We start from the raw sequence: 24,040 nt of genomic DNA on the forward strand, positions 1-24,040 counted from the left end.
CCTGTGAGAGTCTCTTCTCCCTGTGAGAAGGTTTCCCAGACAAGGCCCCTGATCCTACACCCGCTGGATCCTGTCCCTCACTCTGCCACATGAATGGCATCGCTGACCCCAGTCCAGATCAGCAAAGCTACACACGACCAGGCAGGCTGGGGCCAGAGAGCCCTTCCCCAAACAAGGTGTCGGTGCCCTGTATGGTAACGGGAAGGGCAGGGCCCTGCTGTGGGCTGGTTACGGGCTTGGCCTCGGGTTCGAGATCAGTCCCCTCAGGATGGAAATGTCCCTGGGGCCACAGGCTCAGAGCTGGGCCCAGGGCCGAGATCCCACTTGGCCCCTCAGAGGAAATGGGATCAGGTGAAATGTGCCTGGCTTTGGTCTGGGAGGAACTCAACTGTGAAGGGCCCTGGGTGGGCAGGTGAGATCTGCAACATGCAGACAAGTCCCCTGGGCTGGGCCCATCCTGCGCCAGCCCCCAGGTCTCAGCTGGTGTTGGTCCCTTGGGGACTCTATGAACTGCCAGGGGATCCAGCAGCCCCCAGTGGGAACTGTCCCCCGCTCACTGCCAGCCCCCCACTTCTCTGCCCCAGGCAGGTCTCAGCACAGAGACTCTGCCCCATGTGCTTCCTGTGTGGGTCAGAGAGGGACAGCGCATCACACTTGTCAGGGGCCCACTCAGCGGAAGGGGGGTCACTCCCAGCCTGCGCTGTGTTGCCCACCCGTTCTGTGAGTGCGCGGTGGGGGGGGGGAGGGACACACTGGCTGTAACGGGCCCCCCTTGCTACTTTCAGCCTGGAGTCTGCGCTCGCCCAGACGCGAAGGGGCCTCTGGGGTGCAGAGCGACGCCCCGGCCCCGGCTCCTGGTGACGCGGGCTATGACGATGTTGGAGACGGTGTCTCTGGAACAGCCACATAGGAACAGCTGAGCCCAGAGCAAAGCTCCTGTGAGCATGTAACTGCTGTAGGATTAGACTCTGCCTCCCCCGCACGTTCATGGGCCAACGGGCGTCAGACAGACCCTGCCTGGAACTGCTTCAATCCGCTTTTTATAGCAATATTGTATAGATCCAAGGAGCAGAGCGACTGAGCAGGGTCTGTGATTTCCTCTGTAACTTCCCATCGCTCAGCGTCGCGGGGCCTTTGCTGCCTTTTTGTTCCTAACACGGCTCCACTGGCAACTTTTGCCCTTTCTCATTAAAGCCTTTTGGAAGGTCTGTTCTGGGTGGAAGCTTCTCTCGTGCAGGTTGGGTGGTGCCCAGAGGACTGGCAGGGACAGAGATGGAGACTGAAGCACGGTGCTGAGCGTGAATGCGCCTTTGGGCTGCGGTAATAGTGAGAAACCAGCAACAGCAGAATCTTGGCTCCAGGGAGGGCCCTGCCCCCAATCCAGGCTCCAGACTTCCCTCAGGAGTCCAGGAGGAGAAACGGAGGATGCTTTACAGGTGCCTAAGGGTATGTCTAGACTACATGCCTCTGTCGCCAGAGGCATGTAGATTAGGCTACCAGACATAGGAAAATGAAGCGGCGATTTAAATAATCGCCGCTTAGTTTAAATTTACATGGCTGCCGCGCTGAGCCGACAAACAGCTGATCAGCTGTTTGTCAGCTCAGCATGATAGTCTGGACGCACGGGTGTCGACATCAAAGGTATTTGTCGACCACCCAGGTAAGCCTCCACACACACACCTGCCTGAGGCTCGAGGAGGGAGTTTGGGTGGGGAAAGGGTCTGTGTTCAGGGCGCAGGCTGTGGGAGGGAGTTTGGGTGCAGGAGGGGTGGGGTGTCAGGCTTTGGGGAAGGAATGTGCTTGTGGGAGGAGGTCTGAGATAGGGTCCATGTGTTGGGTGCATGCTCTGGGCTGGGGCAGAGGGTGAGGGTGGAAGAGGGGGCTGAGAGGTGCAGATTCTGGGTGGGTATTTTGAGGGAAACAGGGGGTGGGGATTTGACACTTATTGGGGCACCCCTTCTGTCAGCAGCCCCTAGGCAGAGGTGGGGGATCTCCGTGCACTGCTGCCCACAGAGACGTCCCCACAGCTTCCCATTGGTCACAGGGCACTTGGGGCAGGAAAGCACAAGGACACACACAGCCTGCCAGGGGCCACAGTCACACGTACCGAGCGGTGAGGAAGCCACTCTGGCCCTGCTGCACTGTGAATGGTGGCAGAAGAGGTCACTTTAAATTGCCCAGGGGATGCACAGGGGTGGCAGGCAGGCCTGAGGGAGAGACCCAGCCCCAAGCTTTGCTGGAGCAGGGCCCCTGGGCAGGACCGTTCCTGGTGCCTGAGCACCCTGGGCCCATAGAACTCACTGTCCTTGTTCAGGCAGGGAAAATAAAGCCCCCGATGTTCCCCTCAGCTGCCGGACATGCAGAAACCACAGCACCTGGCAACACATCAGCATGAGATGGACTCGCTCCAGCACTGCCGGAGCCAGGCAGAAAGTGGCTTCTGCCCCATCCCTCATTGCCCCCATTTAGTGTCTCTTCTCTCACTCAGGGGTGTGTGAGTGACAACGCCTAAGTGCGCTGTTGGAATCAGCCTGTGGGCATCGAGGGGGTACGGCCACTGCCCCTGCAGCCATGCTCACTGGGTCCCCGGAGAGCCCTTCCCATGAGCCACGTGCCCTGGAACAGGCTGAGTGGGAACCGGCTGCGCTTTGGAGGGGAGCTGCCGGCTTGCTCAGTCTCTCCTAGCCTCTTCTAAGCAGCCCAGGGGGTTCCTGCTTGTCATCAAGTGCCGTTGGTGGCCAGCAGGTGGCTGGTTCCTCACAGCTGCTCCATGAATTGCACCAATGGAGCTGGCGCCGTCTCAGGCAACTGACATTCAGCCTCCTCTCTGTGGGCCAGAGGCAGCTGGTGTGGGACTTAGGGTTAGGGTTCTAGACGTGGGGCGGTACCTCTGGGGTCTCATGCTTAACCGGAGCAATAGGACCCCGGTCACCTGCCCCCTGAGAGGACACCTCCCAAGGGTTCGTTTCCAACTGAAATGAAACCACCTTTTGATTTTCTGTACGTGGGTTCTGCCCACTGACCATTCTCCAGCAAACCCAACAAACCCCCGAGCCTCCATTCTGAACGGGAACCCAGTTTCCCTTCCATTTCGGCCCCTAACCGGACTAACCCCACAAAGGACACCTGGCCCCACAATTAAATACCTGCAGTTCCATTTGCTGCTGGAGCCCCACAGAGGGAACCCAGAATTGTGCTGTCCTGGGTTGCAGCATCCCCATCTCCTCAGCAGCTGTCTCCCCAGTTCTAGTCTTCAAAGCCAGACGTGTACTGAGACTAGTTCTCCTGCGCAGTGTCCGGGCCCTGCCTCTTCTCCAGGAAGCAGTTGCTCTGTGTGGGGCCTTGAGTAACACATAGTCACAGCTGATCCTGTATCAACTGACCTTTGCAGTACATGTTCTCAGTGGAACATCCCGAACACAGGGGGAGTCAATCCCGGGTGCTTACTGGCCGGTGGAGGCTCCCCCCTAGTGGGTGAAAGATCCTTTAGACCCTTTTTTAGTTTCCCCCCAGGTCTCTATGCTGGGTCCCTTGGTGGGTATTTGGTATCAGCTCCATCCCCCCTGTATCCTGGCTCTCTCCTACTGGGTAACAGAAACTCTTCCTCTTTGATGATGTGCATGTGATGGCCAAGTTACTAGTAGCTAGATGATTGCTCAGAGAGGGGGTATGGAGACCTCTCAGCCCAGGGCCCTGTGTAGTTCAACCTCTAACCAGGGGAGCTAGGTCTCTCCCTTCTGGCAGGAAGGAGGGTTTCAAGAGCCATTTCCCTGTGTAACATCCTACCAATGTAGCAGTGCTTGGGATTCTTCCATCCTAAGTGCAGGACTCTGCACTTGTCCTTATTGAACCTCATCAGATTTCTTTTGCCCAATCCTTCAATTTGTCTAGGTCACTCTGGACCCTATCCCTGCCCTCCAGCATATCTACCTCTCCCCCTAGCTTAGTGTCATCCGCAAACTTACTGAGAGTGCAACCTATCCCCTAATCCAGGTCATTAAATATGTTAAACAAAACCTGCCTTAAAACCAACCCCTGGGGCACCCTGCTTGACACCAACTGCCAACCAGACATCGAGCCATTGATCAATACTCATTGCACCTGAAGTTCTAGCCAGCTTTCTAGCCACCTTATAGTTCAATCCATACTTCTTTAGCTTGCTGGCAAGAATGCTGTGGGAGACCGAATCAAATGCTTTGCTAAAGTCAAGGAACGTCACACCCACCACCTTCCCCAGATACACCACTCACACACAACTGGGACGTGGGCAGCAGGGGTTCCATGAGGAGGTCTGTGCCACCGATACCAGCTTCCAGGTCTGGAGCAGGTCCTGGTAGAAGCCTGGCAGCCTGGGGAGGTCTCTCAGAAGATCTCTCAGAGGGAGATACTGGAGCAGCCAATCATATCTGAGCTCTCAGAAGTAGCACAGGAAGGTGAACACCAATGAGCTCTGCACCAGTCTTCGTGCACCATATAGGAGCCTCTACAGGGTCTGAAGGTGGAAAACATGGACCCGAGTGCCCAAGCACATCAGGCCCTGCCCTTCCTCCTCTAAGCAAAGACAGAGAACCCCTGCAGAGACCCAACATCATCTTTGCAGAAGAACTCCAGAACCAGCTTCTGAGGGTTGGCCAGGAAAATGGGGTCAGAACCAGAGTGTTGAGATGGCTCCAGAGCAGGGACAGGACCAGCTGGTTAAGCACCAGGGCCCTCCCTCACCGGGAGAGGAACTAGAGCATCCTGTCCCTCTCAACAACGTCCCAGACATCCTGGCCTCCAAACCCTACGGGTGTTGGACAGAGGTGATGGTGTGGCAGAAAGGTTGACACCCAGATAGCGCAGTAATCCCATGCTTTGCTGGATGGCTTGAAGTGCAGGCGGGAGGGAGCTCACCTGCCATCCATCCTGATCCAGGTGACTCGGGCAGAGGAGGCTGCAGAGTAGATGGCCTGGCAAGCTTCCAGCCACACTGAGTCTGCCAGGTTCTGGTCCACAAGGAGAAAGTCACTGGCAGATGCTGACTGGACCAGCTGCAGCTCTGGTTCTTGGAGCACAAACCCCATCACTCTTCCTTGATGGAGGAGTCAAGGAAGGGCTTGGTCACCAACACATACAGCTGGCCTGACAGCCAACACCCTGATGTACCCCCCACCTGAAGCTGATAGTTTGGGTCGCGGTACAATTGAGTGTGATTAGTCACCCCCTGGAAGCGTATAGCTTCTGGAGAAATCCCACTAACTGGGGCCTAAAGATGAACACACACAGGGTATGTCTAGACTACAGGGTTTTGTTGACAAAAGTGGCCTTTTGTCGACAAAACTATACCTGCATCTACACTACCGCCGCATTATGTCAACAGTAAGTCGACAGAATGCAGCAGTTTTGTCGACAGCAGTAAACCTCCTTTTATGCAGAATAACGCCGTTGTCAACAGAGTTCTGTCTGCCGACAGAATCTGTCGACAAAGCCTCTGTTGACAAAAGCGTGTAGTCTAGACATAGCCGCAGAGTGCCCATAATCTACCCAGCCAGGGTATGTCTACACTACCCCGCTAGTTCGAACTAGCGGGGGTAATGTAGTCATCCGCAATTGCAAATGAAGCCCGGGATTTGAATTTCCCGGGCTTCATTTGCATGAAGCCGGCCGGCGCCATTTTTAAATGCTGGCTAGTTCGGACCCCATACCGTGCGGCTACACGCGGCACGGAGTAGCCTAATCCGAACTAGCTACTCTGTGCCGTGTGTAGCCGCTCGGTACGGGGTTCGAACTAGCCGGCATTTAAAAATGGCGCCGGCCGGCTTCATGCAAATGAAGCCCGGGAAATTCAAATCCCGGGCTTCATTTGCAATTGCGGATGACTACATTACCCCCGCTAGATCGAACTAGTGGGGTAGTGTAGACATACCCCCAAGTCTCTTTTCCTGGTCCAGGAACAGATGGGCAAATGAGAGATCTGATCCCCAAGAGGTCCCAGACCAAGGTAGAGATTATTAAAGATGGAGTGACCCAGGCCAGTGTAAATATGGTTTGGGCAGACCACATCATAGAATCATAGAACACTAGAACTGGAAGGGACCTTGAGGGATCATCATGTCCAGTCCCTTTGCCCTCATACCAGGACCAAGCACTGTCTGGATCATCCCTGACAGGTGTCTGTCTAACCTCCTCGTAAATATCTCCAGTAATGGAGATTCCACAACCGCATTAAGCAATTTATTCCAGTGTTTAACCACCCTGATTTTAAGGAAGCATTTCCTAATGTCCAACCTAAACCTCCCTTGCTGCAGTTTAAGCGCATTGCTTTTTGTCCTATTCTCAGAAGCCAAGGAGAACAATTTTTCTCTCTCCTCCTTATAACACCCTTTTAGATACTTGAAAACTGCTATTATGTCACCTCTCAGTCTTCTCTTTTCTAAACTAAGCAAGCCCGATTCTTTCAGTCTTCCCTCATAGGTCATGTTTTCTAGACCTTTAATCATTTTTGTTGCTCTTCTCCGGGCCTTCTCCAATTTCTCTACATCTTTCTTGAAATGTGGTACCCAGAACTGAACACAATACTCCAAGGCTATGTCTACATTGGTGGCTTCTTCCACAAGAATGGAGGTTCTTGCGCAGAACCTGCAGAGCATCCACACGGCCTACCTGCTCTTGTTTAAGAAGATTTACAGTAAAGTGTGGGAAGAGAGGGCTTCTCGCGCAAGAGCTATACTCTTTTCTAACAAGTGTAAGCCCTCTTGCACAAGAGCTCTTGCGCAAGAAGGCAGTGTGGATGTGCAGCAGGGGTTTCTTGCGCAAGAGAGCGTCCACACTGCCATGGATGTTCTTGCACAAAAGCACATGGTCTTGTGGACATGTTCTTGCACAAGAGTACTTGCACAAGAACCCTTGTACAAGATGTTCTCGCGCAAGATCCCACCAGTGTAGACATAGCCCAACTGAGGCCTAATCAGTGCAGAGTAGAGAGGAAGAGTGACTTCTCATGTCTTGCTCACAACACTCCTAATAAGGCATCCCAGAATCATTTTTTCTTTTTTTGCAACAGTTTCACACTGTTGACTCATATTCAGCTTGTGGTCCACTATGACCCCTAGATCCCTTTCTGCAGTGCTCCTTCCCTAGTTGCTTCCCATTCTATATGTGTGAGACTGATTGTTCCTTCCTAAGTGGAGTACTTGGTATTTGTTCTTATTAAATCTGCTAGTGTGAACCCTAGCCAGTGAGATGGCCTTCGCTACAGGTTGTAGTCTGTGCTGAGGAGCAAGATGGGCTGCCAGTTCAGAAGGTTGTGGAGTTCCTCCGTCTCTGGAAGTGAGGAGTCACAGCTTGCCTGATGACAGAGGTTCCTGCTCCATAAGCACCCACATGTTGACAAGGTCCAGGATGAGGCATCCCAGAAAATGCAGATAAACGCTTGTCCATGACTACGGAATTATTGATGGGCATGACATGGAGCGACAATGGGTGAGACACAGGCCAGAAAGCAGCAGATTCAATGGTTGGTGCTAATTCCTGGACTAACCAGCAGGAGGTGCTGTGGCAATGACTCTACCCCATTAAATGTCCTTGGGGAAAACAGCCAAATTCTGGGCCTCTGGGAGTCTCTGAGGTGAGCAGTCCGACCAGACCTGTGGGACCCCTCAGGGCAGAGAAGGAACATTGTAACAAATCGAAAAGGGGGGCTGCTGTCAGTAATGACTGGGTTGATAGGATGAGGCCTGATAAGACAATGGATTAAGGGACAAGGGTGTTGAAGATTTTGAACAATCCCTTGTTCTCACTGCTCAGGAACATTTCCTGGGCGTGTGTAAGGGGGTGGGGAGCAATGTCTCTGGGACAAAGCTGTGAAATCTGTGACAGAAATGGCCATTCTGGGAGAGGTCTTTGAGCAAATCCAGTCGCCTACTGAGAGGAAGCTGCAGAGAAAGGGGATTAAACCTGGAGGGAAGAGGGACCCTTGCTCTTCCCCTGGGCAGAAGGAACGTGGCTGGAAGGCTGAAAACTCACCTCCCCGGAGTGACCCCTCTCCTGGTAACCCCCCCCCCCCCCAGGCTGCCTAAAAGGGGGAGGAGCCTCACAGGTGCTATGAGTGCGACTCTCCTGAGCACCTAACAAATTGACACCCTGAGCTGAAGGGAAACCAGCAGAGAAGCAGCTGCCAGCCCGTGGGCTGTGGTGACTGTGGGAGGACGATTTTCTGTGTGACCAGAACTCTCCCTCAGCCAGGAACACTGGAGAAAGGGCGTCGGCTTCACTTCATTGCAATTAACCAGCCCACACACCCTGTGATTGTAAGTGTGGCATTTATTAAATGGCCCTCGCCCAGCTCAGTCACTGAGAGCAGGAGGAATCCATCATCACACTTTCACAGCTGTCACTTCTCCTAGTAATAAAGGGGAAGAAAAAGAGGGATTAAAATCTATAGACTTTTTCATGCAGAAATCATTTTTCACCCTACAAAGTATTATTTTGGAGGAATCTTCTCCCAGAAATGTGATTTCCCGAAATCTAGTCTTCTACAGGTAACACCCGTGTACAGTGTAGACCTGGATGGAGTAGGGTCTCTGGGACAAATCACACATGTACCAGTTTTGTTAAGCTTTATCAGCAACTTCTGGTAATGATTTTCAGGGTGTGAAGGTAAAATCCCCAGGTGGATCCTTGCAAAGGTTGGCAGAGATCACCATTTCCTGATCCCCAGTAATGCGTGTGGATTTATAGCACCGCTAGCTCTATTTTTCCTTTTCCTCCCCCGGGCAACCATCTCTATGATACTCTCCTTTCCCCATTCACACCCCTCAGGCATGTCTTACTCTCAGTTACCTTCTCCTGACTCCTAGCAAGTTGTCACCAGCAGCCTGGGCACAGGGTGTGTTGTACTCAGCAAGAGCGTACTCATCTGGGAAAGTAAAGGAAGAAAACGTTCTATTCCAGTGACAATTTGCTCCATCTGCAGCTCAGGCACCTCTGTCCTCAATACGTATTCCAGACCCACCAGCATCTAATGGATCTTCTTGTGGCCTCCCCAGCTGTCTAGGGCCTTGTTTCCATGGGGGATGTGGAACACGTGGTCAGCACCTACTGCATTCTACTGAGCCCACTGACAATGTGCCAAAGGGAGAAGTGTCAGTGAGCACAGAAGCCATTTCTGAGGCTGGTTATGTCGGTGAGATGGCAGAGTGCTCAGTTACAGGGAGTAGAATCTTCCCTCCCGTCCTCTGGACATCTCGCCTGCTCTGGGCAGAGGTGGTTCCCAGTGGTTATCCCAACCCTGGGTAACCAACATGGGACTTCAATGTGTAATAGTAACTCTGTAGCCCTTGGCACTGCATGATGATGGAGACCACAGAAGTTGGTTGAATAACAGCTATTGCCTCCCCCAATTTGTCTTTCTGACACAGTCATGAGTACTCAGCTGGTGGCCCTGATACTGTGGGTGGGTCCAGGCCAGACCAGATGAGACAGAAATGCTGATTTATTTTTACCATCCCGTCAAATCTCTGTTGTGATGGAAAAGTCACACACTGAATGAGATCAAGGGCAAACGTCCCTCTAGTGCATGGGTTCCCAAACTGGGGGGCATGCCCCCAGGGAGGTGTGAAGAAATTCCGGGGGGGGCACGAGGCAACCCAGCCCCCTGTCCCCAATCAAGTTTTGCTGCTATTTTTTGAGGAGGGGGCAATGAGGGTTTTTCAAAAATCAAAAAGGGGGCATAATGCCAAAAAGTTTGGGAGCCGCTTCTCTAGTGACTGTAACAATAGTCCTGGGGGTGCCGTTGTTCTTCCTTTCTTGTGTTCAAATGAAACAAGAAGCAGGGGGAGAGAGAACTCCCAGTGTCCCCTCCTGGGCCCAGCATGCTGTCTAATAACCCCTAAGAATTGGAGGAGCCAGGGAATGCTGTAGAAACCAGTAAAAATTGAAGCTTCACTGTGACCCCTGGCCAGAAAGTGTTAATCATTCTACAGGTTAAATCAGCCAAATTCAACCCCTAGGGACATACTGGCAGATAACGGTTGTGTTTTTGTGTGTTTACATGTATACCGTTAGAGGTTAACAATGGGACCAAACGGTTCCTGTCTAAACCATATTCATCTCTCTTTGAAGCCTGTAGCCAATCACGTGGAAAGGATGAAACACGGGCAGTTGTTTTATGTTAATCTGTGTAGTTAATTACCAGTGATGCCTAGGAAATAAGACTCCAAGATTGCCTACTGGTCACCTAAGGCAGGGGTGGGCAATAATTTTTGGCGGGGCACCACTCCAAGATTTTGGAAAGTGGCCAAGGGCTGCACGTTTCTGTGAAGGAGGTGCAGGATCTAGGGTGGAGGTTACGTGCAGAAAGGCACACAGGGTAAGGGCCTGGGGTGAGATAGTGTGAGGCCTGAGAGGGAGTTTGGTTGAAGGAGGGGGTTGTGATCTGGGCAGGGGATTCGGGTGTAGGAGGGAGAACAGGGTCTGGAAGTGAGTTGTGACCTGGGGGAGAAGGTTTGGATGGTGACCTGGGGGAGGGAATTGGGATATGGGAGGGGCTGTGGTGCCAGAGGCAGGCTGTGGCTGGAAGATGCTCATCTAAATGTCTTCCAGCCAGCAGGCCTGCAGCACCCCTAAGGCAGGGTGGACTCCCTGCCTCCTGCAGCCCCAGACAGCTTAACACTGCAGGCTCCTCTCTCCATGTGGCTCTCAGCTTGGGGAGCAGGGAGAGGCTTGCACTGCCCCCACCCCACAGGCCAATCTCTCAGCTCCTATTGGCCGGTTGTTTCTGACCAATAGGAGCGGAGGACTGAGCTTGGGATGGGGAGATCACACGAAGCTTCCTCCCCCCTTCAGAGCACAGAACCACGTGGAGCAGCCCTGTGCTTAACACAGTGGCAGCTGCACGCCTGAGGGTCCTGCCAGGGTGTCCCCGGGCCAGATCCAGAGGCTTGATGGGCCAGATCCAGCCCATGAAACATATCTTGCCCACCCCAGACCTAAGGACTCTTTTTATCTCAGATCTGCTTGATGCTTTATCAGGGGAAGCTTTAAGCCATCAGACAGATCTCCAGTCTCATCTGGCTCAGCCTGAACATGGACATTGGACTGTGACCAATGGACTAATTCTGTAAGAAATCTGCATCCACAAGGCTCATCGTTTCTACAATGAATCTGATCTCAGAACGGTCCTGACGTCTGCCTGCATACTGGTCTCTCCCAACCAAAGCTCTTTTTTCATAAAATGTACTTTAGTTAATAGAAATTGGCTGTAAGCATGCATGGACTTGGGGTAAGCTCTGAAATATTTGTCAACCTGGGAGTCAATGGGTCTGATCCTTTGGGATAGAAAGAACTTTCTTATGGGATGAATAAGATTTTCAGTAATCTGCATCATATTTGACTTGTGAGTCTGGTTGGAGGCTTTAAGAGAACTGTCTTGTTGGTGTCTGGTAACCGATGAGGCATTATAGCATCTAAGCATCTATAGTCATCTAAGTATTGGAACAGCCACCAGCTTTGGGGAGTGACTGCCCCATTCTTTGCAGTTTGGTTCTAATTGAGTAACCTCAGCTTCCTTTTGCTGGGGGTGGGTGGGTGTCACACTCACTTTCCACACACTGGTGCTGAAAATGGGAAAGGGGGCAAATGCTGAAAAGGAGAGAAGGCTGCATCTGAGCACTTGAGGAGATGGGTGAGATTTTGCAGTTAATCAGAGGCTTGGGTTGTGCTAAAGCTTAGTTCTTGAGGGACACATCTTGCTGTGGGTGGTTGATCTTTCAGTGTTTGATTTAGTAGGTCTAGTAAAGACCCACCAAACCGAATGCTGAGGACACCCATTTGAACACTGCTACTCCTCACAAGGAGTACAAGAAGTCAATGGGAGTTTTTTCTCCCACCAACCTCCCACTGTGAGGCCAGCGCTGAAGCTCATTGTAACATACATTTTTTCATACCCAGAATTGTGAATTTTAAGGCGACCTTCCCCCATAGTATGGAGTTGGCCTAGGTCTCTTCTCAGGCTCAGGCAGGCCTCCTACCTGTTTCGTAGTAGTCATAGATGTGCACTGAAGCAGGTTTGATATCAGTAACAGGAAAGCTTTGCTCAACTGAGAAAGAGAAACGGATCTCTTTCTGAGTCACCTGGAAATGGGATAGAAACAGGCATCAGACTTGGATTCATTTAATATCCACTTTATCTCATCATTCCGAGCAGAGATTTCTAAGTCCCTTTGTCTCTTCTCTCCACCATAAACAGCTTTTAGTTTCTGTCAAATGCTCCCTTTCTTATTTTTCAAATCCCTGTGTAAAATGCGGTGTTTTAAACTGTCTGCTCTTGGGGGCAGGGACAGAGGCTTATCTCTGTGGAAAATGCTGTGAAAATGAGCAGCTCTTCCATAAAGGTTAGTGATAAATCCAGAGCTCCCTTTCCATGGCACAAGTTTGCAGTTGTGTTCCTGCATTTGTAGGTCTCAGAGCAAAAAATATGCAACATAACTGCCATTATTCTAAATGGATTTATGTAGTGTGGCTAGGTAATTTGAATAGCCCACCCTACTGGTTATATGCAATGGTAACAAACACGTGAAATATCCATGTAGAAAACAATAAACAGGCTTGCTGATGATGTGTGGTTTTATTTCTGTAGGAATGTAGCTTAAGATTTTACACAAACTATGAAGAAAAAAAAAGAAAAAAGCCACATTCTTCCCCAGACTTACGTTCCGTAAGTAGAAGAAGACATGGTTGTTCTTGGTGTCCACCTGCATTACTGTGCGAGTCTCCTGAAGCTTTAAACAAGGCAAATAATATCAACTTTCAACACAAGAGACATTTCCAAATCTACAATCATTTGTAGCTAAGGACCTGCAGGGATCCTACCATGTCTGTAGTGCCACAGTGACATCTAGTGGGCACAATTGGTAATTAGAAAAATATATGTATTGCAGACGTCCTAAGGGTATGAAAAAATCACCATAATGAAACACAGAACTTTTCAAACTTCAACCTTTTTTGCATTTTATTATGTACTCAAATTAGACCCATATTAATCTAAATTTTTCCATGTTACCATTTTTAATGAAAAGTGCAATGTCTCTAACACTAGGTACTTGTTTAAGCAAAATGAATAGACAAAAATGATTCAGGGCTAAAAAAATAAGAACTTTCTTTCAACTAAGCTCAGGTAGAAAGTGTGAAGGATATAAAAATTCCACACAATATTGCCAAAAATCAAGTTCTGGGTTTCATACAGCTCCAGACCCAAAGGATAAACCCAACCCCAGTATAATAAATGTGATCTGAATGCCCACTCATGCCCAGAGAAAAGCAGACCAGGATTGAACAGGCTCCGAAAAGAACTGCTTTTCACCACATCCCACCCTCTCCTTTCACTTCTCTGGACGTTAAGTTGCATGGTTTGACGTTCACCAACATTTCTGTGGTATACGCCAATCATAGCTGCTGTTGAAAGGCATTCGGGGGAGAAGGGCCTGAGGTTGGACACCCACTGCCAGCTCAGATTTGAGAGTTTGATCTCAGGATCTGAGCCCATCACTCGGTCTCTGTATGGAGGGGAGGGATAGCCTAGGTCTCAGTATGGAGGGGGGGATAGCTCAGTGGTTTGAGCATTGGCCTGCTAAACTCAGGGTTGTGAGCTCAATCTTTGAGGGGGCAATTGAGGGATTTGGGGCAAATCTGTCAGAGATGGTACTTGATCCTGCCATGAGGGCAGGGGACTGGATGCAATGACCTTTTAAGGTCCCTCCAGTTCTATGAGACAGGTATATTTCCATAGATTAGCCACGCTAATGCAAGCAACAGACTGGTAACCATACCATCACTGGCAGGGATGTGTGTGCCCGTCTCTCTGTCTATCTAAGCATAGGCTAACTGTTTTCCCATTGTATTCTCAATAAACACAGAGCATTACCTTAACCACATATAAAGATCCTGTGTGGTTCTTAGGGTATGTCATGATCATAAGAGATGGCCAGCAGCCTGGGGACTAAGGGTATGTCTACACTACCCTCCTAGTTCGAACTAGGAGGGTAATGTAGGCATATTGCACTTGCAAATGAAGCCCAGGATTTGAATTTCCCGGGCTTCATTTGCATAAGCGGGGAGCCGCCATTTTTAAAACCCCGCTGGTTCGAACCCCGTGCAGCACAGTTACACGGGGCTCGAACTAGGTAGTTCGTTCCACGAGGTGTACCGGTAGTTTGGAATAGGAAGCCTAGTCCGAACTACCTAGTTCGAGCCCCGTGTAGCCGCGCTGCACAGGGTTCGAACCAGCGGGGTTTTAAAAATGGCGGCTCCCTGCTTATGCAAATGAAGCCCGGGAAATTCAAATCCCGGGCTTCATTTGCAAGTGCGGTATGCCTACATTACCCCGCTAGTTCGAACTAGGAGGGTAGTGTAGACATACCCCAAGGGATTAACTACACCTAAGGCAGGTAGAGTGGTCAATTGGAATGTAGATAGGAATTTCAAACTGGGACAAAGGAATTTTTGTTTTTTCCCTCCTTTGTCTCTGGGCAGTGCTGCTCCAGCTACTGAGGGAGACAGACATGGCTCTCTCTCCAAGAAACAATTCTACACTTTCTGTAAGTCAGGTAAAGTTTAGATAAATCCATCAGGTTTCATTGTTTTATAGTTTGGGAAATGGGATCTGATGTCTGTGCACTTTTAAAAAATGTTTTGGCTTCCCTTTGTAGCTAAGTTCTAGGCCCATGGTGGAGTTTCTCCATGAGTATATTATTTTGTTACTTTTCCCTCTAGTCATTATGCTTGCAACAGGAATACTGGGGTGATAATAAAAGTTCTTTCTCTTTCCCTTCTATTAACCTGGTATTGGTTAATGGTTTGTGTCCTGGTTTGTACTTTAGGGGTGAGATTTCCCAAGTGATTTTCGTATCAATACTTGGGTGGTGGCAACAGAGATTTTATTCCCAAAATCTAGATTTTGGGGGGAATTTTTTTACCAAAGCCTGATAGAGAAGGTTTTGGGGTACTTTTGCTGGCCTCCACTTCTGGGCAGTGCCAGAGTGGGGAAGGAGCCATGATATGGCATGTCTACACTACAAAGTTTTTATATGCACACTGCAATCACATCCTTTCGAAAGACATTCGAAAGAACAGAGGGGGTTTTTCTGACACTGGTAAACCTCTTTCTATAAGGAAGAAGCCTGTTTCCAAAAGAGTTCTTTCAGAAAAAGGTAGGTGTGAATGGGGAAAAGGAGTTCTTCCAGAAGAAGAGAAAAAGCACAGGTGCTCTGGTGGCCATTCCACCCATAGCAATCACAGCTTACATGGGAGATAGCCTCCATCCAGTGTGGACACTATCTTTCGAAAAAGCAGATGGCTTTTTCAATGCGTTTTCGCAGAGTGGATGCTCTCTTTTGGAAGAAGTTTTTTTCGGAAGATCTCTTCTGGAAAAGCTTCTTCTGAAAGAAGCCTGTAGTCTAGATGTAGCCTTATAAGCATAACACAGTGTTATCCAGGACCAGGGTAAGTAATATCCCTGAGCTCTCCCTCACGCAGTTTAGAAAGGCACCAAGCCACTCCCTGGTATCAAAACGGTTGAGAAACATTTCCACAGTGTGCGTGGCTGGGAGTTGAAACTAATTAAATCCAGGCTACCAACAGGGTGCACATTTTGAACAGCAAGGGATATGAACCATTGAACCCCCTTCCCAAGACATGTACTGCATCCTCCATCATGTGGAGGCTTTAACTTGAGATTTAGTGATTTTCTAAGACATGGGCTTTAGCTCAACTGCAAGTTATGGCTTTGCTACAGGACTGCCAGGTGACGTTCTCTGGCCTGTGTTATGCAGATGGTCAGACTGGATCATCTCAGTGGTCCCTTATCCTGTGATCTCTGAATTATAACCTGGGGGGTGAGTCTATATAAAACAGAGATGAGTAGGGAGATATAGGTTCTTCCAGGCTTGCTAAACTGCACTGCGTACATTGGCATCATCCCATGGCAAGTCCTGGGGACCACATACCCCATGTGGATGAGGAGGCACAGTGCCCAAGGCCAAGCACACTTACCCTCTCCAGGGGTAACTACCCTACTTGAGCACAGGGCGTCAGTGGCTAGACCCTGGGCACAAATAGTTTAGCAGAATTCTCCACGTGGCTTAGGACACCAGTTCGCTACTCAGCCCCTCTCCTTCTCCAGCCCCTGGTGTAATGGCCTCTGACTCTGGCTGCCCTTTGGGTGGCTTACTGACAGCACCCTATTCCCGTACCTCCTGCAAGGACGACCTGACAGGGACGAAGCCCGAGAGCATCTTGACGTCGATCAGGGCCATGTTGGAGGCATTGCGCTTCCCGGCATAACTGAAACAGGAGAGACTGGGTCAGTCTGGATTGTGACTGGGGAGGAAATACAATGACACGTGCAGAAATCTCACTGCGCTGTGGGGCCCTTCCTGCCCCTGCAGTTCCACCAGCGGGTGGAGCAGTTAGCGGTAGGAGTCAGTGTCATTCCGCAGAAGGCCCTGCATGCCTTCCTGCAGCCACGCCATGGGCTGTTAACTGGTCTCCTCTTTCAGTCCCTCCCCTGAGACTTTGCCCTTTGTGGGCTCCAGAGAGCCAGGGCGGTGGCATGAGCTTACCTGGCGGAGACGACAAGGTCAAACTTGGGCAGGAAGCTGCCTGCACAGGAACCATTCGCTGTCTGCACGGAGAGAGAGAACCCAGAGGCCTTTTGGGGAAGGTGGATGTTGTACCTCAGGGTTGTCTAGAGGAGAAAGAAACTGTCATGTAGCAAAGTAGCCTGGGCAGCCCCTGCTGTGATGCTGCAGCACTGCTGAAAGGAAGCAAGGGGAGAGTTAAGAACTGAAAGGGCTAGAAGTTCAGGGGTGGGAGTCTTGTTTACCTGCATAAAGACACAGCCACTGCCCTTCACTTCCACGCTGTATGTGCCAGGGAGGCTGGGCAGGGACACCTGCTGCAGCAGGAAGCGCTTCTCGTTGTCCACCTGGAAAACCGTCTTCGGAAGTTCCGGGGAGCTGATCGTGACCGTGTTCCGACCGTCTTTTGAGAAAGTGAGATACGCGTAGCGGGCCAGAGCTTGCAGAGCAACAACAGTGTCCTGAAAAATACCAGGCCCCTCATTAGAGAGCTACTCTGCTGAGATACAGTGTTTGAGATGGGAACCGCTCCTATACTGCAGAGAGCCCAGCACCTCCCGTTCTGAGAGGGGGAGCGAAGGCGAGTCTGTGGCTTGAACTGAATTAGGACACCTGCACCCTACTCCTGATTGCCACTGACTTGCTGTGAGAACTCAGGCAAATCACCACCTCCTTCCATGCGAATAGGTTACCAGGACGCCTGTAGCAGAACTCGCCGTGCCCTGGCAAGTAGTTACAGCAGCACAAACCACCCAGCAGCACGAACAACAAAGGAACATGAATTTAGGCAGCTGGTGAATCAGCTCCTAGAAAGGGGGCTCCTTCCCCACTCTGGCACAATAAATGCAGAAGTGGGGCCAGCAAAAGTACCCCCAAAACCTTATCTGCCAGGCTTTGGTATAAAACTTCCCCCAAAATATTAACCACCTAGATTTTGGGAATAAAAAACTCCGCTGCCACCACCCGACTAATGATAAGAAAGTCAGGGCAGAGATCACTTGGGAAAGCTCATCTCTAAAATACAAACCAGGACACAACCATTAGCCAATACCAGGGTATGTGGGCAGGCCGGCGTTGTGGGAGCCAGGCACATGGTGCCTGATGGCAGCTGTAAGGGACGCTGCGCACCCCTTACAGCTGTCATCAGGCGCCCCTCATTGGTTGGCGCCCTGGGCAGCTGCCCGGCTCGCCCATGCCTCCGTCTGGCCCTGGGTGTAGTTAACCCCTTAGTCCCCAGGCTGCATGATAGCATCCCACTCCCTCACTTCCTGGACCCTGCCCTACACCTGCTCCAAACCTCCTGTCAGATACATGGCTTTTGCACCTGATTTGGGCTATTTTGCACCTAAAGGAGAAGGAAGCTTCAGAATCTCAGAGTCCTCTCTGGAAGCTCCCTCCCAGCAGTAGAGGGGCAGGGGACTCAGCTTGAGGGTTTTGACTGGTTTCAGGGTCTATTCCTTTGAACAGAAGCAATAGTCACCTGTGTGGAGGAGAAGCCTCCGTATGGATTCTGCTGCTTAGCCACCCACTGCACGATCTGAGCTGCATACGATAGCTCCTTCTGTGTCAGGGTGGGTCCCTGGAGCAGCGCCAGCAGCACATAGCAGGTCATCTCAATCTCAGCAGAGGCAGCGCGGGAGTTGAAGGAGGGGGATATTTCTGCCAGAGGCTTGTCTTTCCGCTCCCAGTATATGGAGCCACCTGAGAGGAGAAAGGGTATTGTGAGAAGCCTGATCAAGAACCTAGTGGTTATTGTGCAATGCTGCCCTGTGGGGACCCAATGCTGGTACCTTGCTCCCATCCCTCTTTCACACAGGGCTAGGAGGTCTGGGAAGTTGTGGAGGGCAACTTCATTTCCCAGTAGCTACACTTTTGTGCTGCAAGAGACTCAAGATGCATTTCCAGAGAAATGGAGTGGAAAGGAAAGGAAAGGAAAGGAAAGGAAAGGAAAGGAAAGGAAAGGAAAGGAAAGGAAAGGAAAGGAAAGGAAAGGAAAGGAAAGGAAAGGAAAGGAAAGGAAAGGAAAGGAAAGCTGCAAGAACATCCCATCTTAATTTCCCCTTCTGCCTAGGCCACAAGGTAAAGAGATATTCACAGAATTCATATTCCACTTTGAAGAGAAGCCCAATCAAGGCTGTGGTGGAATAAGAAATAACAGAGGCCAGACATTAAAGGCTGATGTTTTTCATACTACAGACTATTTGCCCAAACCACTCTTAATGGGAAACTCAAATGACACTCACCAACTTTTTTAGCCGATTTGTCCAGCTTATCTAGAAAGAATCTCCATTTCTCCTTGTTACCCGCTAAGCCATACGTATAAGCCAGGAGAGCTTGGTCATAAGTGTTATCCACATTCTTGACAGATGCAGCATCCAAGCAGGACAGGCCTTTGTGGACCACTGGGTGCTATCAATACAGATGTGTGTGAGAGTTGTTTGGAATACAGCTTAGTGCAACAACTTCTTAAAGATGTCAACCTCTCGTTAGTCATTCATCACTAGACTCTCATGCTGTGCGTGGCATGGTCCCTCTCACAGGTAGCAGTGTGCAAGAAGATCTCTTTAAGAGGAGGTCTTTTCTGAAAAGTAACCATGAGGAAATGGCATCTTCTTACTCAACATATCTGCTGGACTAGACCTGTGTGGACCAGAGTTTCATTCCTAGCTCTGCTTCTTGCCAGCTTGGTGATTTAGTCACTTTGCTTTTCTGGGCCTCCACTTCTACATCTGCACAAAGATAATGATACTGCCCTCCTTTGTCAAATGGTTGGGGATCAACTGACGAAAGGTGCTAGATGTGAGCTAGATAATATTTATTATTATTACTGTTATTTACTTGATGACTTTAATGACAAATCATTTTTCACTTCTGTCAGATATGTGGAATTATTCCAACTCTAGGAGAATGAGCTGGACTCGGTTTTGGCTCATACAACAACAAGGACTTGTTAACTATCCTCCAACTGCACAATCACAGATACATCAAATGAATATTAAGAAGGTGATAATGGGATTGCACAGGTGTAACTAAAGACACAGCTCAATCCTGGAGAATGTTTTACTGCTGTCTATCTTGGACTCTGATCTTGTCTCCACCATACTATCTGGGTGCCTCTCAATCTTTAAGGTATTTAGTCTTACAACACTTCAAAGAGCAATAGGAAGCTCCATTCATGGATCAATGACTGGTTAAAAGTCAGGTGAATGCATCATTTTCAGAATGCAGAGAACTAAATAGCAGTGTCCCCCAGGGATCTTGTACTGGGACCAGTGCTATTCAACATATCCATCCATTATATGGAAAGGGGGATAAAAGTGAGGGGCAAAATTTGCAGAGAGAATCCTCGAACACTAGAACTGGAAGGGACCTTGAGATATCGAGTCCAGTCCCTACCCTCATGGCAGGACCAAGCACTGTCTGGATCATCCCTGACAGGTGTCTGCTGACCAGCTCTTAAATATCTCCAGTGATGGAGATTCCACAACCCCACCCCCACCCCCAGCAATTTATTTCAGTGTTTAACCACCCTGACAGGCAGGAAGTTTTTCCTGATGTGCATCCTAAATCTCCCTTACTACAATTTAAGCACGTTGCTTCTTTTCCTATCTTCAGAACCCAAGGAGAACAATTTTTCTCCCTCCTCCTTATAACGCCCTTTTAGATACTTGAAAACCACTATCATGTCCCCTCTTAGTCTTTTCTTTTCTAAACTAAACAAACCCAGTTTCTTTCGGTCTTCCCTCATAGGTCATGTTTTCTAGACCTTTAATCATGATATAGAATTACTGAGGATAGTTAAATCCAGAACAGATAGTGAAAAACAACAAAGTGGTCTTCCAAAACTGGATGTGTGAGCAACAAAATGGCAGAGGAAATTCAGGGTTTATAAATGCAAAATGATGCATATTGGAAAATACGATCTCAACAATACATATAAAATGATTGGGCCTGAAATAGCTGTTACCATTCAAGAAAAATCCTGGAGTCATTATGGGGAATTCTCTTAAAACTTCTACTCAATGTGCAGCGACAGTTGAAAAAACTGACAGAATGTTAGCTTCCATTAGGAAAGAGTCGATGAGATCAAAATATCATAATGTCACTATATAAAGTCATGGTATGTCCACATCTCACATACTATGTGCTGTTTTGGGTGCCCCATCTCAAAATATATATTTCAGAAATGGAAAAAATACAGAGAAGAGCAATAAAAATGATTAGAGGTATCGAACTGCTTCCATATGAGGAAACATTGAAAAGACTGTTCAGCTTGGAAAAGAGACAGCTAAGGGGACCTATGATAGTTGTCCATAAAATCATCAATGGTGTAAAGAAAGTGAATAGGAAAGTGTTATTTATCCTGTCACATAACACAAGAATGAGGGATCACAAAAGGAAATTAATAGGCATCCGGTTTCAAACAAACAAAAGGAAGTATTTCTTCACACAACACACAATCAACCTATGGAACTCCTTGCTAGGGGATGTTGTGAAAGTCAAAAGCGTATCTATGTCCAACAAAGAATTACATAAGTTCATGGAGAATAGGTCCATATGTGAGTATTAGTCAAGATGGTTAGGAATCAAACTTTGTGCTCCAAGTGTCCCGAAACCCCTGACTGCCAGAAGCAGTAACTGGATGACAGGGGAAGAACTGCTTGAAAGTTGCCCTGTTCTGTTCATTCCCTCTGTAGCATCTGGCACTGGACATTGTTAGAGGGCAGGATACTGACCATTAATTGGACCCAGTATTGCCATTCTTCTGTTCACTGACCAAATCTGAGCTGGAGTCTGCCTTTAAGGAACTCTGCTTTCTAACACAACTGGGATATTGTTGACAGCTAAGACTGGCTAATGATAAGTGGATCCATAACCGCCGTTAGACTGGGGATGCAAGACATGACTAGCTGATATCGTGCATGAAGTGCCCAGTGCATTTGCAAAGCCATTGACACATAATCATTCCAATATATCATTGGATACAATACAGACCCCTTGATATAGCCAAATACAAGCTTAGTGTGCAAAAGCAAGTGTTTAAGGCATCAGTGAAGAGTAGAAAGGAGGCACAGATTTGCACTTCCATGTTCTTTGTGACATATGCCTGGCCAGTCTAATAATGCAAGTTAGCACTTTATTCTTACTGAGCTGAGGTGTCCGGCCTTGAGCAATGCTGCAGTAACATAGGCTGTGAGTGAAAGTCCATCTTCTGTTTCACCCTGAGCAGAATACAAAGAGATCATTATAAAGCAAAGTGTAGACAAGTGAAATACTCAGCTACCAGCAAGATTAGGACAAGCATTGAATGTTCATACAAAGACATAGGGTCAAATTCTCCCTTCAGGTGACCCAATATAAAGGCAGAAGGATTTTAGTAAGTTTACTCAGAGCTTACACTTGGATAATAAAGCAGAAGATGTCCCCATACCCCTTAGTTATAAATGCATGTATGCAGCATGGAGGACTAAAACTAAGACTCTGTGGCTCATGAACCCATCCATTTCTATTGCATCGTCTGTCAGTACTAGTAGGATTTAGAGTCTGTCTGGGGAATGGTGCTGGAGGTAACTTATCCCAATGACATGTCTGAACATTTGGGGATTAGAATGCCATGGGGCAGTGGTTGGACAGTTATAGCCCAGTGGTAGGACTGGAAGCTTGGGAGAAAGCTGAGATCACTCACATGCAAGGCATTATTGAAATGCTTCCCCGCATTTAGGAAGCAGCCATCTGCATTCTGCGTACTCGCCAGCCAGTTCAGGGCTTGAGATAAGACATTATCATCAATATAGATGTAGCGTTTGGCTTCTACAAAAGACTTGTATACGAAAGCAGTGAGCCTGCAAGGGAAGCAGACAGCAGGAGTGAGGATCAGGAGACAGAGAATCTCTCTTTTCTGCTGCCACTTTCCATATGGGGGATGCTGGAGGAGGCCCATCAAACAGAATCCAGAGCCCAATCTGGTCTCATATAAACCTCCGCTCCATGATTTTCCCCATAACCATCCTCTGGTGAGCAATGCTACATGGAGACATCTGCACAAAGGACAATCACCTGGGACTGAGGGAACATTGAACAGAGGCCCCATGTTTCAAGGCCCATTTTCCACCACCCCCAGAACTCTCCCTTAACAAAGCCATTCCTAGAACAAGGACAGGAACACTGGTATGTTCCCTGCTGGGCAGTCAGAGGCTAATATAGCCCCACATATAGAAAGGCAGGAGGTCCCCAGTCACTCAGCTGCAAAAGGTGCAGGATTGACAGGCAGCCATGCAGACGGGATTGACAAACCCTACCCTACCGAGTGATGTTCTCTGTTCATGCCCAGAAGAGGTACGCTTCACACTGAAATGGTGTACCGGCTAGCCATTCCCCTCACCTGCACACCCCACCCGGACTGCACCGAAATCTGGAGGTGAAAAGCAACCTTTGCCATTGCCCGATTCCCTCAAGCAACACAGCCCCCCTGAACTGGGGGGAGAGGGTGGGAGTGGAACGATGATGTAGAGGTGAAAGGCTCTATCGCCCATTCCCTAGTCCCAGGCCATCTGTTTCTCCCCAGCCTCAGGAGACTGTAAGCAGTGCCATAGAGGTGAAAGGCTCCAAACAGCCCTGAGCCAGTCAGTCTTCCTGCTGGCACTTCCCTCCCTGACCGCAGTATCCGTCTGTAAAAGTATTCCTGTTCCAGCTCACAAACAGCTTCTTTCCCTATTCTAGGACCCTACACAGCTTCCCAGTTCTTACCAGATGCTTCCTTCCTCATCACTGTTCCCAAAGGAACTGAAGGACCCATCCTGGTGTTTGAAGGACAGCTGCCTCTGGTACCCTGGAGCCAAAACACAGAAGACATACGCTCAGTGGACCTTTTATTGCTTTGATACATTGAAGCTGAAGAGCTTTGCATTGAATAATGAACACAGTTTGGGTGACTGATCTCACTGGCTAATTGTTTGTGCCCGGCAATGTACCATCACACACATATCACTGAGGCTCTCTGAATCTATTGTTTTAGTTGGGGTTGGTCCAGCTTTGGGCAGGGGGCTGGACTCGATGACTCCAGAGATCTCTTCCAGCCCTAGTAACTATTGCATGTACACTGGGACTAGAATGGCATTTTAGCACACACAGCCACAGGATTAGATGAAGGAATCTTAGTATTTCTCACCGCTGACTAAGTAGCCAATGCCTTTGAGTTCGGTCTCCTTGCTCAGCTGTCCCGTCTTATTCAGATAGTCCAGGATGTAGATGTTGGGGGCAAACAGGGCCATGTTCTGCTCCCCGCAGCCATAGGGCATCTGGAGGAGATTCTCCAGGTTCCTCATGGCCATGCCCAGGAGATCCCCTGAGCAACAAAAGACAGAGGGAGTGAGTGGAACTCTTAGCTAGTATTTAACATGTTACATGATACAGTTTTATTCCCCCAA

At 49.2% G+C, this 24,040-nt stretch overlaps 2 protein-coding genes across 10 annotated transcripts in view; one reads left to right on the top strand and one right to left on the bottom strand.

Moving 5' to 3' along the window:
* Positions 1–1,208, top strand: part of LOC102463105 (scavenger receptor cysteine-rich type 1 protein M130-like) — a 111,931-nt gene extending 110,723 nt beyond the window's left edge. For all 9 annotated transcript variants that reach the window (XM_075902548.1, XM_075902594.1, XM_075902557.1 and 6 more), the window contains one exon: positions 786–1,208. In XM_075902548.1, the coding sequence (XP_075758663.1) occupies positions 786–910 (125 nt within the window). In that variant the 3' untranslated portion in view covers positions 911–1,208. The remainder of the gene's footprint in view (positions 1–785) is intronic.
* A 7,075-nt stretch (positions 1,209–8,283) lies between these two features.
* The window catches only part of LOC102459099 (ovostatin-like), a 68,641-nt gene continuing 52,884 nt past the window's right edge, over positions 8,284–24,040 (bottom strand). Inside the window, exons 24-36 of the mRNA XM_075902476.1 lie at positions 23,782–23,958; positions 23,361–23,442; positions 22,300–22,456; positions 21,761–21,835; positions 18,857–19,022; positions 18,094–18,314; positions 16,859–17,074; positions 16,596–16,720; positions 16,227–16,317; positions 12,690–12,758; positions 12,009–12,111; positions 8,821–8,896; positions 8,284–8,380 (exon numbers count right to left, since the gene is read on the bottom strand). Coding sequence (XP_075758591.1) covers positions 8,329–8,380; positions 8,821–8,896; positions 12,009–12,111; positions 12,690–12,758; positions 16,227–16,317; positions 16,596–16,720; positions 16,859–17,074; positions 18,094–18,314; positions 18,857–19,022; positions 21,761–21,835; positions 22,300–22,456; positions 23,361–23,442; positions 23,782–23,958 — 1,610 coding nt within the window. The 3' untranslated portion in view covers positions 8,284–8,328. The remainder of the gene's footprint in view (positions 8,381–8,820; positions 8,897–12,008; positions 12,112–12,689; positions 12,759–16,226; positions 16,318–16,595; positions 16,721–16,858; positions 17,075–18,093; positions 18,315–18,856; positions 19,023–21,760; positions 21,836–22,299; positions 22,457–23,360; positions 23,443–23,781; positions 23,959–24,040) is intronic.

This window comes from Pelodiscus sinensis, chromosome 1 (assembly GCF_049634645.1).
Source record: "Pelodiscus sinensis isolate JC-2024 chromosome 1, ASM4963464v1, whole genome shotgun sequence".
Classification (NCBI taxonomy): domain Eukaryota; kingdom Metazoa; phylum Chordata; order Testudines; family Trionychidae; genus Pelodiscus; species Pelodiscus sinensis.